Below are 18100 nucleotides of genomic sequence, written 5' to 3'. Positions count from 1 at the left end.
GGTATGCCCACAACGCCTTGTCAAGCTTTGTTGCCCAGTCTTTTTGTGAAGGCTTTACTACCGTTTCAAGTATCAATTTAATTTCTCGATTGGACACTTCAGCTTGGCCATTCGTTTGCGGATGGTATGCGATGGCCACTTTGTGGAGGATATTGTACTTGCGCAGTAGCTCCTTGATATTATGATTGACAAAGTGTGATCCTTCATCACTTATGATGGCACGGGGAGTGCCAAAATGAGTGAAAATATTTTTCTTCAGGAACTTAGAGACTATTGACGCATCACTTGTGGCACATGCAGTTGCCTCTACCCACTTGGAGACATAGTCGACGGCTAATAAAATATAATGCTTACCGTTTGAAGGAGGGAATGGTCCCATGAAATCAATCCCCTATATGTCAAATAGTTCCAGCTCCAAGATAGTATTCATTGGCATTCTTCCATGAAATGTTGCCTGTGCGTTGACACCGATCACATTTCATTGCATAGTCGGCAACATCCTTATACAATGAAGGCCAAAAGAATTCACTTTGCAAAACTTTGGCTGCAGTACGTTGCCCTCTAAAGTGCCCTCCATACGGCGAATCGTGGCACTGTGACAATATGCGTTATTGAGCAGCATTTGGTACGCATAATCGAATGATATGGTCTGCACCTCTTTTGTACAAATTCGGCTCATCCCAATAATAGTGTATGCATTCATTCTTGAGCTTCTTCCATTGATGGTAGGTGTAATCTTCAGGGAATTGTTCACAAACCAAATAATTAACGATGTCTGCATAACAGGGCAATTCTTCTATGTGAAACAGCTGTTCATCCAAAAATACAACACTCACTTCAGATTCATTGCGGTCAACCTCGGAATTTTCCAGTCTGGACAAGTGATCTACAGCTTGATTCTCTGTCCCCTTCCGATCAATTATCTCGATATCAAATTCTTGAAGGAGAAGAACCCATCTGATTAACCTCGACTTTGCGTCCTTCTTTGTCATCAAATATTTGATTGTTGAGTGATCAGTGTGAATGAGTACCTTGGTTCCCAATAGATATGCCCAGAATTTTTCCAATGCAAAAATCACAGCCAGGAGTTCTTTTTCAGTGGTGGTATAATTGATTTGAGCAGGGTTTAGAGTTTTACTCGCATATGCGATGGGATGCAAAATAGTTTTCTTCTTTTGTGCTAATGCGACTCCCATCGCATACCCGCTTGCATCTCACATGATTTCGAACGGCAGTGTCCAATCTGGCGCAATCATGATGGGCGCAGTAATCAGTGCATCTTTTAAAACATGGAATGCGTTGAGGCAATTGTTGTCAAATTCAAACCTTCTGTCCGCCTCTAATAACGCACTTAGTAGTCGTGCTATTTTAGAAAAGTCCTTGACGAATCGTCTGTAAAATCCAGCGTGCCACAAGAAGCTTCGCACAGCCTTCACGCTGGTTGGAGGTGGAAGCTTTTCAATTGTGTCGATCTTTGCTTTGTCCACCTTCAACCCTTCTCGGGAGACCTTGTGTCCTAACACTATACCCTTTTTCACCACGAAGTGACATTTTTCCCCGTTGAGCACCGAGTTTGTCTCTTCACATCTTTTCAAAATTTTCTCCAAATTGGCCAGGCAGACTTCATAAGTGTTCCCATAAACGGAGAAGTCATCCATAAATATTTCCACTGAGTCTTCGAGAAAGTCTGAAAAGATCGCCATCATGCACCTCTAGAACGTGNGAAGTCATCCATAAATATTTCCACTGAGTCTTCGAGAAAGTCTGAAAAGATCGCCATCATGCACCTCTAGAACGTGCTCGGCGCATTGTAGAGGCCAAACGGCATGCTACGAAAAGCAAATGTCCCATAGGGGTAGGTGAATGTGGTCTTGTCTTGGTCTTCAAGAGCTATCATGATTTGATTATACCCGGCATATCCATCCAAGAAGCAATAAAAATCGCTGCTAATCTGTCCAGCATTTGATCGATGAATGGCAAAGGGAAGTGATCTTTCTTTATGGCCACATTCAATTTACGGTAGTCCATGCAGATGCGCCATCTAGTGATGGTCCTTTGTGGTTTTAATTCATTGTTCTCATTTGGGACTACCGTCATTCCTCCCTTCTTCGGCACACATTGCATGGGGCTGACCCACGTGCTATCTGCAATGGGATAGATAATGCCCGCATGCAGCCACTTGATAATCTTCTTTTTGACAATCTCCTTCATCGCAGGGTTAAATCTGCGTTGATTTTCAATAGTTACTTTGTGGTTGCCCTCAAGACGAATGTTGTGCATGCAGTACGCGGGGCTAATTCCTCTGATGTCAACGAGCGTCCAGTCAATTGCTCGCTCATGTTTTGTGAGAATGCTCATCAACACATTCTTTTGATCTGCGTTGAGCGCAGAGGAAATTATCACTGACAGCTTCTCATTCTACCCCAGAATTTCGTACTTCAAATGTGTTGGTAGGGTCTTCAGTTCAAGTGTTGGTGGTTCCACGAGGGAAGGTTGCGTTGTTTTTCTTTCTTCTTTTGGTTATTCTTCTTGCATTATGATCGTTCCTTCTCTTTTGTTTGATTTTGCTACGATCGCGTTGCAGGCAGCTACAGATGTGTTGGCATCCTCTTTTTCACACTCTTCATCAGACTTTTCTTCTTCAATCAAATTCAGGTCCTCATAATCTAGGATGATGAAGCTGGCAAAATAAATTTATCAATCGTGATCAGCACATCCTTCACCTTACCTTCTGGATGAACCAAAGATCTGTCAGCCAATTGGAGAGTCACTGATATGGGCACAAGTTGCCCCAAATTTAATTGTCAAAAGATTGACAGCAGCATCAAATTTATGCTGGCCCCCAAGTCATACAAGGCTTGCCCAATATAGAGTCCTCCTATAGAGCAAGGAATCATAAAGCTCCCAAGATCGCTCATCTTCGGTGGAATAAGATTTAGAACTTTGCGTTAATGCCACCGTGGCAAATTTTCCAGTGCCTCTCTTCTTAGTTACCATGTCCTTCAGAAACTTGGCATAGGCAGACATTTCCTCAATCGCTTCACTGAAAGGGATGTTAACATGTAGTTGCTTTAACATATATAAGAAGTGTTGGTATTGTACCTCTTTGATTTTCTTCTTTCTTAACCTCTGAGGGAAAGGTGGTAACTGGACTTTCACGGTTCCTGTTTCATTTGACTTTGAGGTCGACGCAACCTCAGGTTCCACTGCTTCATTCTCTCTTTCTTCTTCTTGCATTATCGCAATCTCGGGCTCAGTGGCAATGGAAGTTGTTCTATTCTGATCCTTCTTTTCTCCCTCCATAGTCTTTCCACTGCGCAATGTCACAACCTGATATTGCTCCTTACCTGATCCCCCTGGGTTGCATGCAAGCTCGGTTGAACTTGGCAACGCCCCTTGTGGTCTGCTTTTTAGCTCATTCGCAATCTGGCCCATTTGCAATTCAAGGTTGCGGATGGACGTAGCCTGACTTTGAAGCACTGTCTTGTTTTTCTCTATATGTTGCTTCAATAGGCTCTCTAGAGAAGAAGATTGCGTTGGTTGTTGTGAGCTACTTGCTTGGTTGCTCTGTTGCCCATTGTTGCGTTGGAAGAATCCTAGTGGCCCTTATTTTTGTGCCACAGATTGAAAATTTTATTGTTGATTCTTCTAAGCAAAATTAGGGTGGTTTCTCCACCTGAGGTTGTAAATGTTTGAAAAGGGATTATTCTTTACAAAATATACACACTGTGGATTTTGCAGGAAATCTTCCATCGCATGCCCATCACCACAAGTCGCACACCTTGCGGTGTTTTGACTTATTGAGTTAATTTGCCCACCTTGCGGTGTTGGGTTGCTGATCACCATTACTTGAATCAAATTCATCATTGCGGTCATTTGGTTTTGTAACAAAACAATGGCACCGTTATTTGCATCGGAACCTTTGAGTCTCAATCTCTGGTCACTCTCCCTCTAGTCTTCATGGTTCTTGGAGATGCGGTCCAGAATATTCTTCGCCTCCTCGTAAGTTTTGTCAAGCAGACCACCAGCAGCTGCCGCATTGGCAGCGATCTGGGAAGCAGGATTCAAACTGTGATAGAAAATTTCCATTTGAAGACAGCCTAGTAGCCTATTATGCGAACAATCTCGAACCAACCTTTTAAACCTCGCCCAAGCATCGCTGATCGACTCGTCCATATCTTGTTCAAAATTAGTAATAAGCTTTCTTTGTTTTGCATTTTCGGTAGGTGAAAAATACTTTTTCATGAATTTCTCCACTACCTACTCCCAAGAAGTAATCTCTCATGGTTCGAGCGAATAAGCCCATTTCCTAGCTTAATCACTGAGAGAAAATAGGAACAACGTTAGTCGAACTTCTTCAGTAGAAATGTTCGGGAACACAAAAGTATTGCAGATTTCAATAAAACTTCAAAGGTGGGTGATGACTTGAATGGTGAATGTAATGTGCATGCATAATGATGTGCTACAAGTTTGACTTGTGTTGCTTGTGTTGCTGCTCATGCACATTTTATACGATACTACTTCTAGAAGTATGCGTTATTAATGAAATGCTTGTAGTATGCTATGCATTGTCACAAGTTTCCTTGCGTTGAAACCAAGTATAATTCCAACGCAAGTTTCTTAGAGTAATCCGAGGTTGAACACAGGGATTGTTGTCGTTAATGTGTTACATTTGTGATATATGTGACCGGTGTTTTTACAATTAATAAAGAGTGTGTGTATACAAGAAATTAAATTGCGGTAAAGTAAAGTTGTACGAATAAACTAAAGTTGCGTTAATAAAATAATGTGCGACAAAAATAAACCTAAGCTATTATGATACAAGATATAGGATACTGATACATGATACTGGGATTGAAACTGACTTTGAAGATTATACAAAGGATCGTGGTATACGGTAGCAAGTCTTTATGTATAGAACAAAAATAGAAAAAAATAACTAGTATAAACATCGCAAGTTATTAATTGCGTTAAAGACATAACTACGGTTCCGTTTTCCCTTGGCGTACACCTCTCGGTGATCGGCCGTGTTCCCACATCTTTGTGGTGAAACGGGGATGAACGTAATGAATGCAAGGTTGCTTCCATCTCTGGAAGTACTTCTCGCTTTAGTTAACGCATTCTTCCAATCTTCTCTCGACAGGAGGAATGGCATCTTCACGTCTGCTCTCACAGGTGAAGATGCCGTCTAGCATGCTTTAGCTAAACATATTTATTTCCTTAGCACAGATTACATTCCTTGCTTCATTCTTACTAATTACCAGTGGATTAAGAAAACATCATGGAGAAAGCGATTTACGGATGAACGAAAATAGATAGAAAGATGGATATGGAAATGATCATGACATTTAATACTAAGATTTAGCGTCTGATAATGGTGTGAATGATGGACTAAGAAGATGAATACAATTGATGATAGAGAGATAGAAACAAATACAGAAGAGTGCCAACGTCTTGACACAGATCTAGACGGTGGATTTTGCTTGCCAGCATATGGAATGGATGAAAAGAAGAGCTTCCCTCTCAAGCTTACTCGTCCGGTAGAAGTGACCTTGGTATAGAGCCTGTCTCTTATACACATCTAGATGTGTATAAGAGACAGGATTTGCCCTGAGACTCACCTCTCGACCTTGTCTCTTAAATCTTCCCGGATCTTCTCCGATTAGGCTCTTCAGACCACTCTCTCTCTCAATATACAAATATCAAAATATGCCCATATCAACTATATCTTCTCAGTGGAATGGCCGGAGCTATTTATAGGCTCAGCTTTGACTCTCTGACTTGTGGACCCCACTGTATTGTTAAGGCAGTTCCAGAAATGGTGGAGTGAATATTCCTTTTGTTACACAATCAATCCCTTCAGAAATGCACAACGGTCAGCTGTACACTCGTCAGAATCGTCCGCAATTGCGTTGCTCTTTACATCTTCGATCGTTTGCCTGCATGCGGTGTTGTTTTTTATTACCGCATGCTGTTGTGCATTAATTGCTTAGCTCTTGATCGATTGTCGCATGCGCCGTCATTGCGTTGATCGTCTATTCATTCCGGAATGATGGGCGCAATGTGACGTAGATGCGTTGTTCAGTTTATCTTGAGCCATGAACGCATACGGTGACTTGATTTCCTGCAAAACAGACTTGAAATATTCTTTTCTACCATCACAATGGTGTCAGTGGGTGTATTGACAAAAATTTATAATTCTTGCATTTCTTAGCTAATTTCTATACAATTGACGCAACTTTTCTTTATTTTGGCCACAATATCTAAATAAAATAGTATAAATAACTTGTATTTCTACAAGTTATCACACCCTCAAATTTAGATATATGCTTGTCCTCAAGCATATCTTCTACTAAGGCAATATTGCTAAATTCTCATCCTAAATTTTGCGTCGATTGGTTGCTCCGAATGCTCCACCTAGGCAACATTACTTAACATCGCAATTTTTTTCTATCCTTGAAAATTCATAACAAAGCCCTACTTTTTTCTTCTATACTACAAATTTCTACTAAAAAATGCCTTTCTAGTTTTTAAAAAGAATGTTTACCTCTTCTTGTCAAAACAACTTGATGCGTCTGGATGCAATGGTCAATCTTTGCGTAATTTATTAGAGACTGTTGATCATGGTTACACCCTTCGTTTTGACTTGTTCCCACGGGTGTCATGCGAACATCCAACTACGGTTGTGTGCTAATCATAACTTTAACTCATAAATTTCAGAGGAGTTGTCTCTTGTTTCTTTTATTTTTCTCTTTTGTATGTTTTTCTCTTTTCATATTACGTTGTTCTTGGAAACCCACCTTCGTTTTGGCTTGCTCCCACGGGTGTCATGAGAAGATCCAACTACGAGCTGGCTTCTTTCACAACTTAACTCTTATCAGGTTGGGATTGTTTTTGAGGTTTCCCTTGTGCTGACATTGGAGTTTATATGGATTTTTTTTTTTTTTTTTGGGAGATGATGAGTGCATTTTTCTTAATGACCGCATCACTTGATTTCATCTACAAAGACCTTCCCCACCTCCAAATTTAGATATGCGCAAGGTCCTCATTGCGTTGTTTGGACAGACTAGACAAACACTTAGACAAAATTTCAAAAAGAAGGTTTGAGTAGAATTTTGAAGGATAAAAGATAAAGCATTGCTATAGCTACAAATTAACTAAGTATTAGTCAGAAAATACAAAGTGTAGGAAATGTTACTCAATGTGTGCATATTATACATCATGGCAACGCAATGAATAACGCAAAATAAAAGATCAAGAATATCGCAAATTTGACAAATGATGATAAAGAAGAGGCACAGGCATATAGAGAGAATTGCTACTTAGTGGTATTGAAAATTAACTAAGTATACAAGTAATTATAAATATCGCAATACAGAAATTTTTGCCTATATAAAGAATCAAAGAATTTAGATAAGCATAGAAAAATAATGAATTGCAGTTATCTTTTGGATTTGATTCAGACGGGCGCACGATTAAAAATTAACACCGTGCTTCCATTAACACAAATACATTTTTGCTGAGGACGGGCAACAACGTATGTACTCCCGCAACACATCCCTTAACTCAACAAATTTCTGAAGGATGGGTGCACAGTATTTCTACTAGCGCAACGCTACCTTAACATAGTGCATTTTCGCTAAGGATGGGCAAAGAAGACATTCGGGCACAACACACCCCTCAACGCAATGCATTTGGGTGTAATGAACGCAAAGTATATCTGTTATCATGAAATGCACCATCATCACGTTACATACCAATTTTTATTTTTATTTTTTTATTTTTTTATTAATTTTTTTTAATTCATCAACGTAAGTCGCACCGACTTTGTAGTAATAATTTTCTTCTTATTAATCAATCATTCACCAATATTTAAGAATAACACATTTATGATGGAAAAGTAAGGAATAAAGAGAACATAGAAATAAACGCAAGAGAATTAAATGAAGCATAAATTCATAAATTCATAAAAACAAAGTAAATGAAGCGATAAATAATAAAGTTCATAAAGCAATAAATTCAAAAAGCAAGTAAACATAGGATTGAGATATTGACCGGAAGATAGTTTTCTTTGATGAACGCAATCCACACCTCTGCAGGCGGTCCAGCTTGCCTACCCAATGTCTTCAGGGACATTGGTCCTTCCCATGAGATCCAGGGGCTTCAGAATTGCTTGGCAACGTTCCATGTGTTCTATTTCAAAGCTCGGATGCTAGCTGCCCCACTTGAATATCCAAATTTCTAATTGAAGACGCCTGCGCCTGCATCACCGCATTGTTTTTATCTATGTATTGCTTGAGCAGGGACTCCAATGAATTACTAGAGGTATTTGAAGAGGATGGTTGGTTGTGCGATTGTCTTTGTTGACCCTGATTCTGATTGTGGTGAAAAGGTGGAGGGTTTCCTCGATTCCCTGAATTGCCATTCTGATGGTTATTTGGCCCAACTTGGTTTTGATTCCCTCCCCAACCGAAGTTAGGGTGACTCCTCTAACCAGGATTATACGTGTTGCAGTAGGGATTGTTCTGGATAGCGCATACTTGCTACATGTTCGATGGGCACATTTCCGCTGCATAGCCTCCTCCATAATTGACGCAACTGATTGCGGCCACTTGTATCGGCGCATTAGGTTGCGCTGATCCTTGGGAGAGGGCACCTTGATTAAGCGCCATCGACTGGAGGATAGAGGTTACCGTCGCCATTTGGGTGGCCAAAGTTGTCATTGTCTCCACAGGAACAATGGCAGTATCGTTTCTTCTTCTTTCGGAGCCTCTTCCTCTGTACCCGTCGTCAACCCAGTCATCCATATTCCGCAAGATGCAGTCAAGGATGACCTTGGCCTCAGTGTATGTTTTATCCATGAAACCTCCTAACGCGGAGGCATCAGCAACAGCATGCGTTAATCTGTTTAGGCCATTATAAAAGGTCTCTATCACAACGCAATCGGGTATCCCAATATGCGGACAATTCTTCATCAGTCTTCTGAATTGCACCCAGCCAGTGCTAAGGGTCTCATTATCCATCTGTTCAGAACTCAACACATCCTTCCGTCGCCTTGCATTGACAGCCGGTGGGAAGAAATTCTTCATAAATCGTTCAACCAACTGATCCCATGAAGTAATCTCATTTAGCTCCAGTGAATGAGCCCACCTCTTGGGCTCATCCTGGTGTAAAGGAAGAGATATAATCTGATACCTTCTGGGGTAACGCCAGGTATAGAGAAGTTACCACACATCTCGACGAAACTGGTCAGATGGGCATCCTCACCTTGCAGACCACCAAACTACCCCGCATTCTGAATCATTTGGAGCATGATCGGTTTAATCTCGAATCTTACGTTCTCCTCAACTATCGGCCTTGAAATTCCGGGCGAAAAATCATACAGATTGGGTGCCGCGTAGTTCCTCATCGGAATGTTGTGGTCAGCTACAAGAAAAACAGGATCTTGCGCTGGTCGTCCCACCCTCTAATTCACTTCAGGTGCCACATTATCATTGTTATTATCTGCCATGTTGGCTTTCTTTCGCCTTACTCGATTCTGGCGTGCCCTTGTGTTAAATGTACGTTTGATCTCTAGGTCAGCCTCAAATTCTGGGTCAGTCCCAGTACTCATAAACTGTCAGACTGCTCTCTGTGATAAATAGCCAGTACAAAGAGATCTGTCCTGCAAAATATCACAAACATACTCAACCATAACTGTTATCAATCCCCGGCAACGGCGCCATAAACTTGATGACTTGAACTTGGTGAATGTAATGTGCATGCATAATGATGTGCTACAAGCTCATGTTGCCATAAACTTGTAACGCAAAATGTAATCTTATGCTGTGTTGCTGCTCATGCACATTTTATACGATACTACTTCTAGAAGCATGCGTTATTAATGAAATGCTTGTAGTATGCTATACGTTGTAACAAGTTTCCTTGCGTTGAAACCAAGTATAATTCCAACACAAGTTTCTCAGAGTAATCTGAGGTCGACACAGGGATTGTTGTCGTTAATGTGTTACATTTGTGATATATGCGACCGGTGTTTTTACAATTAATAAAGTGTGTGTGTATACAGGAAATTAAATTGCGTTAAAGTAAAGTTGTACGGATAAACTAAAGTTGCGTTAATAAAATAAAGTGCGACAAAAATAAACCTAAGCTATTATGATACAAGATACAGGATACTGATATATGATACTAAGTTTGAAACTGACTGTGAAGATTATAAAAAGGATCGTGGTATGCGGTGGCAAGTCTTTATGTATAGAATAGAAATAGAAAAAAATAACTAGTATAAACATCGCAAGTTATTAATTGCGTTAAAGACATAACTACGGTTTCACTTTCCCTTGGCGTACACCTCTTGGTGATCGGCCGTGTTCCCACATCTTTGTGGTAAAACAGGGATGAATGTAATGAACGCAAGGTTGCTTCCATCCTGTCTCTTATACACATCTAGATGTGTATAAGAGACAGGTATAACTAATATAAACATCGCAAGTTGTGAATTGCATTGAAGACATAACTACGGTTTCACTTTCCCTTGGCGTACACCTCTTGGTGATCGGCCGTGTTCCCACATCTTTGTGGTAAAACAGGGATGAATGTAATGAACGCAAGGTTGCTTCCCTCTCTGGAAGTACTTCTCGCTTTAGTTAACGCATGCTTCTAACCTTCTCTCGACAGGAGGAATGGCATCTTCACTTCTGCTCTCACAGGTGAAGATGTCGTCTAGCATGCTTTAGCTAAACATATTTATTTCCTTAGCACAGATTACTTTCCTTGCTTCATTCTTACTAATTACCAGGGGATTAAGAAAACATCATGGAGAAAGTGATTTACGGATGAATGGAAATAGACAGAAAGATGGAGATGGAAATGATCATGACATTTAATACTAAGATTTAGCGTCTGATAATGGTGTGAATGATAGACTAAGAAGATGAATACAATTGATGATAGAGAGATAGAAACAAATACAAAAGAGTGTCAACTTCTTGACACAGATCTGGACGGTGGAATTTGCTTGCCGGTATATGGAATGGATGAAGAGAAGAGCTTCCCTCTCAGGCTTGCTCGTTCGGTAGAAGTGACCTTGGTACAGAGCTTCAACGGCGAGGATTGAAAGGATTTTCCCTGAGACTCACCTCTCGACCTTGTCTCTTAAATCTTCTCGGATCTTCTCCGATCAGGCTCTTCAGACCAGTCTCTCTCTCAATATACAAATATCAAAATATGCCTGTATCAAGTATATCTTCTCAGTTGAATGGCCGAAGCTATTTATAGGCTCAGCTTTGACTCTCTGACTTGTGGACCCCATTGTATTGTTCAGGCAATTCTAGAAATGGTGGAGTGAATATTCCTTCTATTATGCAATCAATCCCTTCAAAAATGCACAACGGTCAGCTGTACACACATCAGAATCCTCTGCAATTGCGTTGCTCTTTACATCTTCGATCGTTTGCCCACATGCGGTGTTTTTTTTTATTACCTCATGCGGTTGAGATTGCGTTAATCGCTTAGCTCTTGATCGATTGTCGCATGTGCCGTCATTGCGTTGATTGTCTTTTCATTCCTGAATGATGGGCGCAATGCGACATAGATGCGTTGTTCAGTTTATCTTGAGCCATGAATGCATACGGTGACTTGATTTCCTGCAAAACAGACTTGAAATATTCTTTTCTACCATCGCAATGGTGTCAGTGGGTGTATTGACGAAAATTTATAATTCTTGCATTTATTAGCTAATTTCTATATAATTGACGCAACTTTCTTTTATTTTGGCCGCAATATCTAAATAAAACAGTATAAATAACTTGTATTTCTACAAGTTATCAGTGGGCATGCGGATCCTCGCCACGCCTTCTTCCGAATTGACCTACAGTCTAGATCATCTGTAGAATCACCAGTTTCATCTCGAATCTTCTTCTATCGAGGGCAGGCCTCATGATTCCCGGAGAGAAATCATAGAGGTTTGGCGATGCATAGTCCCTAATGGGCCTATTGCGATCGTTTGCCAACAGAATCGGATTCGCCATGACATTATTATCATTTGGTGCTCCATCTCCAGGCTGCTCTGCCATCTCTTCTTTATCGGATTGTGGTTGTTGTTGGCTGTCTCTTAATCTCCTTTGCTTTGTATTGGTGAGAGTGGCTCGATCGTTGATTTAACAAGCCACCCATTTTAGGGATTCGTCTGATTAGAGAATTAAGACTACAACTACACAAGAAGAAATTCATCATTGCCCAATGTCGAGGCAAGTAGATAAATTACTTCTTTAAGGGCTGATTCTATGGCTTGAACAATGTGGCGCCACACTCTCTCATGCCCCAAGAGGGGTTTAATCATAGTTGGACTATGATTTATTGTTCACTAGAGGGATCAGTGGTACTTAAAGAGTTCGATGTAACTACAAAGGCAAAACGATAATTTGGCCCAATTGTACTTATGAACAATTGTGAAAGGACATCGTACTATTGATTAGTTATATCTAATGGACACAGAAATATATTTGTAGTGTGAAGAGTGTACCTGTCGGTCTTTAGTGGAGTACTCGATAGTTAACAAATAGTGAATAATTTAATTAAAGAGTTTAATTAATTATTCATGTACTGTTGAAGCTACAAGCTACAAGTCCATGAGGTGTCATTGATAGCTCAATGAGATTTAATGAGAATCAGTTTTTGGATTAATTTGAATTGTTTAAATTAATTGAGGAAATTAATTATATATGATATATTTACTATAATATATTTTATACATTATATTTTAAAGTATTTATGAGAGGAAATAAATGTTTGAATATGATTCAAATATTAATTATATGAATTGGATTAATATAATTAAGTTAATGTAAATTTGATTTATATTAAATATCACTGGTAAGAGAAAATTGAAACTATAGGCTATATTGTATTTGATACTATAATTATAATAATAAAAAACCATGTATTATGTGGATGGTTGACGGGGAGTGTTTTTTTTAAATTTTTTTATTTTTCTTCTCCTTCTACAAGACAGTGATGAGATAGTATAAACAAATCTGTGAAAAAAAGTTTTTCTAATCCTCCTTCATCACTTCCTTTCAGTTTTTCGTCCTCCCTCTCAATTCAAAATCACCAGAGCCCACACATTCTGTATTTTCACCAGAGAATATGAGGTTCCCGTTAGTGTCCATTTGGTCCATTTGGATTTCATTCGTGATTTGCAGAGAGGAGAAGGATAAGTAAGGGTTTTCTAAAACACTAATTAAACCCAATTTATTTCTTCTATAATTTTCTTCTTATGAATGCTGTATTTTTATTTTTTTTATTTTTTATTTTTTATTTTGTGTGTGTGTGTGTGTTAAATGCATATATTTCTTGTTCTTCTGTAAAATTATCAATTATGAAAAAATAGGTTTGGGACGATGGATCGCTTCTACTCAAGTATACTTCATTGGGATCCTTCAACTTCAACCAAGGACTGTACTGAAACATGTTCTGACCTCCTTGGTTATCCATAAAAGGTGTCTCGGTGCATTCTTTTGCAGTGTGTCCGATGATGCCAAATTCGAAAGCAAAGATCTGGTAGGTGTTCATATCTGATAGATTTCCGGCGACCATTTAGAAATTTGGATGATTGAATCATCATGCCTCGACCAAGAGGTTTTAAAATATCGACCAGAACTTTAATCCTTAGATTTTCTCCTCAACAGGCTCCTTATTAGTCACAGTCAACTTCAATTGTTTTCTCCATTGTGTCCCTAATTTTGGTATCCTTTACTTTGTTCTGAAATCCCAAAGGTAAGTTCAAAATTCTGATCCAAAAAGGAGCCTTCTTGAATTCATACTCAGATTAAATAAATTCTGGTTTTGGTTTTTCTAGGGCCAATAAATGTTTATCCAGAAGCCAAGGACCTGATTTCCATGCCCATTCTCTATCAGAATTATTGTAGAATTTGAACAGGAAGGTCTTCTTGCCAAGATTTCAATTTCAAAGTTCTGTTTGATTTTCTCCAGGCTGAATTGAATGCATTCCTAATAGCATTTGGTGGAATCAATCTTGAAGATAAAAGTTTTCCTACCAAACAATGGTCAAGGTGACCATTGATAGTTTTTTCAGTAGAAGGTTCAAGGTTAACCATGATATCTTTTTCATTTTCTTTGAGGTGACTTCTTAGTACTTCAGACAGAAAACCCAGGTCCATCTTCAGTGATCTTCTTTTACTAGTCTAGAAAATCCGCTAACACCTTGATGAATGCTACGATGGAAGAACAAGACTACTGGTAACCTCGCCACAAAGCTATTGGAAACCTCACAGAGAGGGCGTGGAAGGGATCTTGAAGACCCTCTTTTTCCTTCGGGATGGAACAAATGGTGAGTGAGATCTCGTAGAGCAAGAGTGTAATTAACTATATTTTTTATGGGTAATACCACTTATTTTTGTACATGTTTTTTCATCAATCACATAAAAAAATTAAAATATTCTAAAAAAGAAAAAAAAAACAAAACAAAATCTGACTAGTTATGATTGGACAATTTAGTGGGATAGAGGATAATCACGACGATCTAAGTATTTTTTTTTTTATTAACTTTTTTTTTCCAAATTTAGAATTGTTTTATTAATTTCTTGCACATGCCACCTCAATACCTAAACAAATTTAAAAACGGCCTCCAACTTCGAACAAGTGAAATAATCGACATATTATTCAAAGAAAAATGGTATTGAATTACAATCCACAACCTCATATATAATTTGATCGCGGCCAACTAGAAAAAGTTAACATTAATCTCTATAAATAAGAATAAAAAAACCAGCTAATAATTAATCAGCACAATTGATTATCGAGTGCCATTGGCATTTGGTATATATGAAACTGCCACTTCTTACAATCGTCGTTACTAAGACCTCTAAACTTGAGGATTGGGAGGAGGAAGCAACCACTTCTCGCTCTGCAAGTAACCAAGACTAATGAACGGCTTCACTTCTACGTCACTCAATTGCTTGCTGTATTTTACCCGTCCGCTCAGCTCTGCTCCCGGCCCTGAACACTTGTATTCTCCAAACAAAACCGTACTGTAAAAAAAAAAAAAAAAAATTATTCAATCCAACTGTCACATCTTAAAACACCTCAAGTTATTTTCAACTTTGTAATATACTTTTTAATTGGTTTAATTACAAATATAGTTCATATAATTTGGAAAAAGTTTAAATTTAGTGCTTAAGGTTTTAAAATTTAGAATTTAGTCTTTATAGTAAACCACAATAACTAAATTCTAGCTTGAACTTTCTTCAAGCGACCAATTTGCAATCTAACCTTTTTAATTTTAATCCTGCAATGAGCAATAATGAATACCAAAGTGTGATAATCTTTTAAAGAGACAAATTAGAGTGTAACATGGGATACACCAAAGCATTGAAAAAAATAAAGAGAGAGAATTTGGCAATTACGCGTCGTAACCGGAATGGTTCATGTCGTTCCAGCCCTCAGCATGAATGATATCAGCCATTGTTGTATAGGCAAAGACAACTCTAGATCTAGGCATCCAAGCTCTTCCCAAATAAGTGTTTTTGCCGCCAGTTCCTGTAATGCTACAATGCGCAAACGAATATCCACTGCTGTCTGATTCTTCTTCTCTTGAATGGGCTGTGATCACTGCCAATCCTCCGTCTCCCACCACATCTAACCGAGAGTTCTACAATTATTCCAAATTACATTATTATTACTCTTCTATCAATTAAATATTTATATATATAGAAAAACATTATGTTATATTATAGTATATTGTTTTGTTTGAGGAGCATTTTGGAGATATACCAAATAAAGGGAAGTTCCCTTTCCAAAAATGAAGTCGACGGTGCCCTGAATGAAGCAATCTTTGTAGAGATGTAAACCTTCGTCATCGCAAAGGGTGTCTTGAAATCCAATGAATTTGCAATTGTAAATTGCGGCTTTTGTGCCCATCAGTCTAGCTGCTAATGCTTGTGCTCCTTTTCTTATCCCATCTGGCCTTGGGGATGAATTCTGTCAATATTTTTCAATAAATATATCAAAAATAATAATTCTCATCATTAATAAAAAAAAAAAAAAAAAGATGCAAATGATGCAGTTTACTACTCCACAAACAAGGTAATATAGTTAAATTACAAGTTTAGACATTGATTCAATGTTTATGTTTGTATCTTTTGTCTTTGAATTTTTTTTTTTTTTTTTTTTTTTAATATTTAATAGATCATCAAATTTGAAATGTTTAATATATTAATGAAATTTCCTATGATCAATTATGTTCGGTTGAATTTTAGTTTTTAGTTTTTAAAAATTAAGATTATAATTATTTCGTTCACTTCTAAATTTTTTACTTTTGTTACTTACTTTACTTATTTTATATCAATGTTTTCAAACATCAAGCTAAATTTTGAAAACTTAGATCTCATTGGGTAATTTTTTGTTTTTGTTTTCTAAAATTAAGCTATAGACATTATTTCTACAAGAATATTAGAATTAAATAGCTTAATAGCTTATTTTTAAGAAATCAAAAAACAAAAAAATAAAAAATAAAATAAATATTTTCGACAAAAAGTCAAATAACTGCAAAATCTAAAATATTAAAATTAAAAAAAAAATTAATTATGTGCCTAATATATTTGCAATTTGAACTCTAAAAAAGACATATTTAATGGACAAATTATACCTCGATGACGAGATTGGCCGCAACGAAATAATCAGACTCAACAATCAAGGTAGCACTATAAACGGTGCCGTATTTGGCAGCATCACCATCAAATGTCAAATTAGGCATATTATTAGGAGACCCATAAAGAGTAACAAAAGGCTTATTTCTATCAATCTTAAGCTTCTCTTTATAAACTCCTTCTCCAATCCAAATCACTACACGTCTGGTGTTGCCAGCTGGCACGCTGTTAATGGCTTCGGTGACAGTCTTGAAATCTCCACTTCCGTCGGCCCTTACTTTAACCACGGTGGCGTTTTCTTCTGCAGCCACAAGCGCCGGATCAAGTTCCGCCTTACAATCGGCAAACGGCTTCACATTTTCCGAAAACCAGCCCTCTAATTGCGACTTTTCGGCCGGAACCGGCGGCGATACGGCGAAGATGGCTGCAAAAGCTGCTAGAAAAATTACCAGTCTTGTAAGCCCGAGGGCATCAATGCAATATTTCATTTTTTTGGGATTTTTTTTTTCTTTTTTGGGTTTTTTCTTTTGGTTCTTTTTTTTTTTTTTTTTTTGCTTTTTCTTTTTTTGGGTTGTTTGAAAAGGATTGAGTGTGTTTAATTTCATGGAGAAGGTGGGATTATATAGAGGAAAAGGGATAACAGTGAACCATAAGAACATACGTAAAATTTGGAGTGGTTTACGTTGTGTGTGTTTCGTGGACTGACTATTTCCTCAAAAGAAAAACCTAATTTCAAAACAACGTTTTGTCTTTTGTTCGAAATAAAAGGCTCCAATTATTTTTTAACAAAATTATAATTTGATTTGGATCTCAATGGCGGAAGTTTTTTGTTCATTTTGTTCTGTATTTTTTGTTATTTTGTTAAACGTTTTCTGTCATTATTATTATTGTTTTTTAATTGTTTTTTTTTAAAAAAAAATCACTTTTAATCCTAAACTATTATATAAATAATAATACAATCTATGAATTTTTGTTTGTAACGATTTAGTTCTTATACTTACAATTTTGTAATAATTTATTTCCTGAATTTTACTATATAACAATCTAATCCTTGAACTTTAAAATTTATAACAATTTAGTCTCTATTATAGAAATTAATGTTAAAGTTTAATGAGATTTTATACATAAATAAACCGTTAAATTAATTAGAGACGTAATATTTTTACAAAATACAAATTTTACATCATAAAGTATTAAAATTGACATCTAATTTTGATAATTTTTTTTAACGTTAGGCATTAAATTGTTACAATGTCGAAAATATAATGACTAAATTGTTACATACTAGTTTAATGGCTGATTTGTTACAAAATTGAAAGAATAGGGACTACGTCATAGACCAAAGTTTAAAACTAAATTATTACTTTCATGAAAGTTCAAGGTCAAAAATATTTTTTAACCTTTTTTTTCCTTACATTTGTCTTTAACTTAGA

General features: G+C 37.5%; 1 protein-coding gene across 1 annotated transcript; it reads right to left on the bottom strand.

Moving 5' to 3' along the window:
• Positions 1–14884: 14884 nt before the first annotated feature.
• Positions 14885–17197, bottom strand: LOC120089321 (putative pectinesterase 63). Its single transcript, XM_039046756.1, has 4 exons — positions 16667–17197; positions 15793–15999; positions 15426–15670; positions 14885–15050 (listed from the first exon to the last, which is right to left on the bottom strand). Exons 1-4 carry the CDS (start codon positions 17153–17155, stop codon positions 14885–14887), a joined length of 1107 nt encoding a protein of 368 aa, XP_038902684.1. The 5' UTR covers positions 17156–17197.
• Positions 17198–18100: the final 903 nt, after the last annotated feature.

The sequence above is a fragment of the Benincasa hispida genome, chromosome 10 (genome assembly GCF_009727055.1).
Source record: "Benincasa hispida cultivar B227 chromosome 10, ASM972705v1, whole genome shotgun sequence".
Classification (NCBI taxonomy): Eukaryota; Viridiplantae; Streptophyta; class Magnoliopsida; order Cucurbitales; family Cucurbitaceae; genus Benincasa; species Benincasa hispida.
The sequence above is the reverse complement of the archived record's forward strand: the minus strand, read 5'-3'. Positions and strand labels throughout refer to the sequence as shown.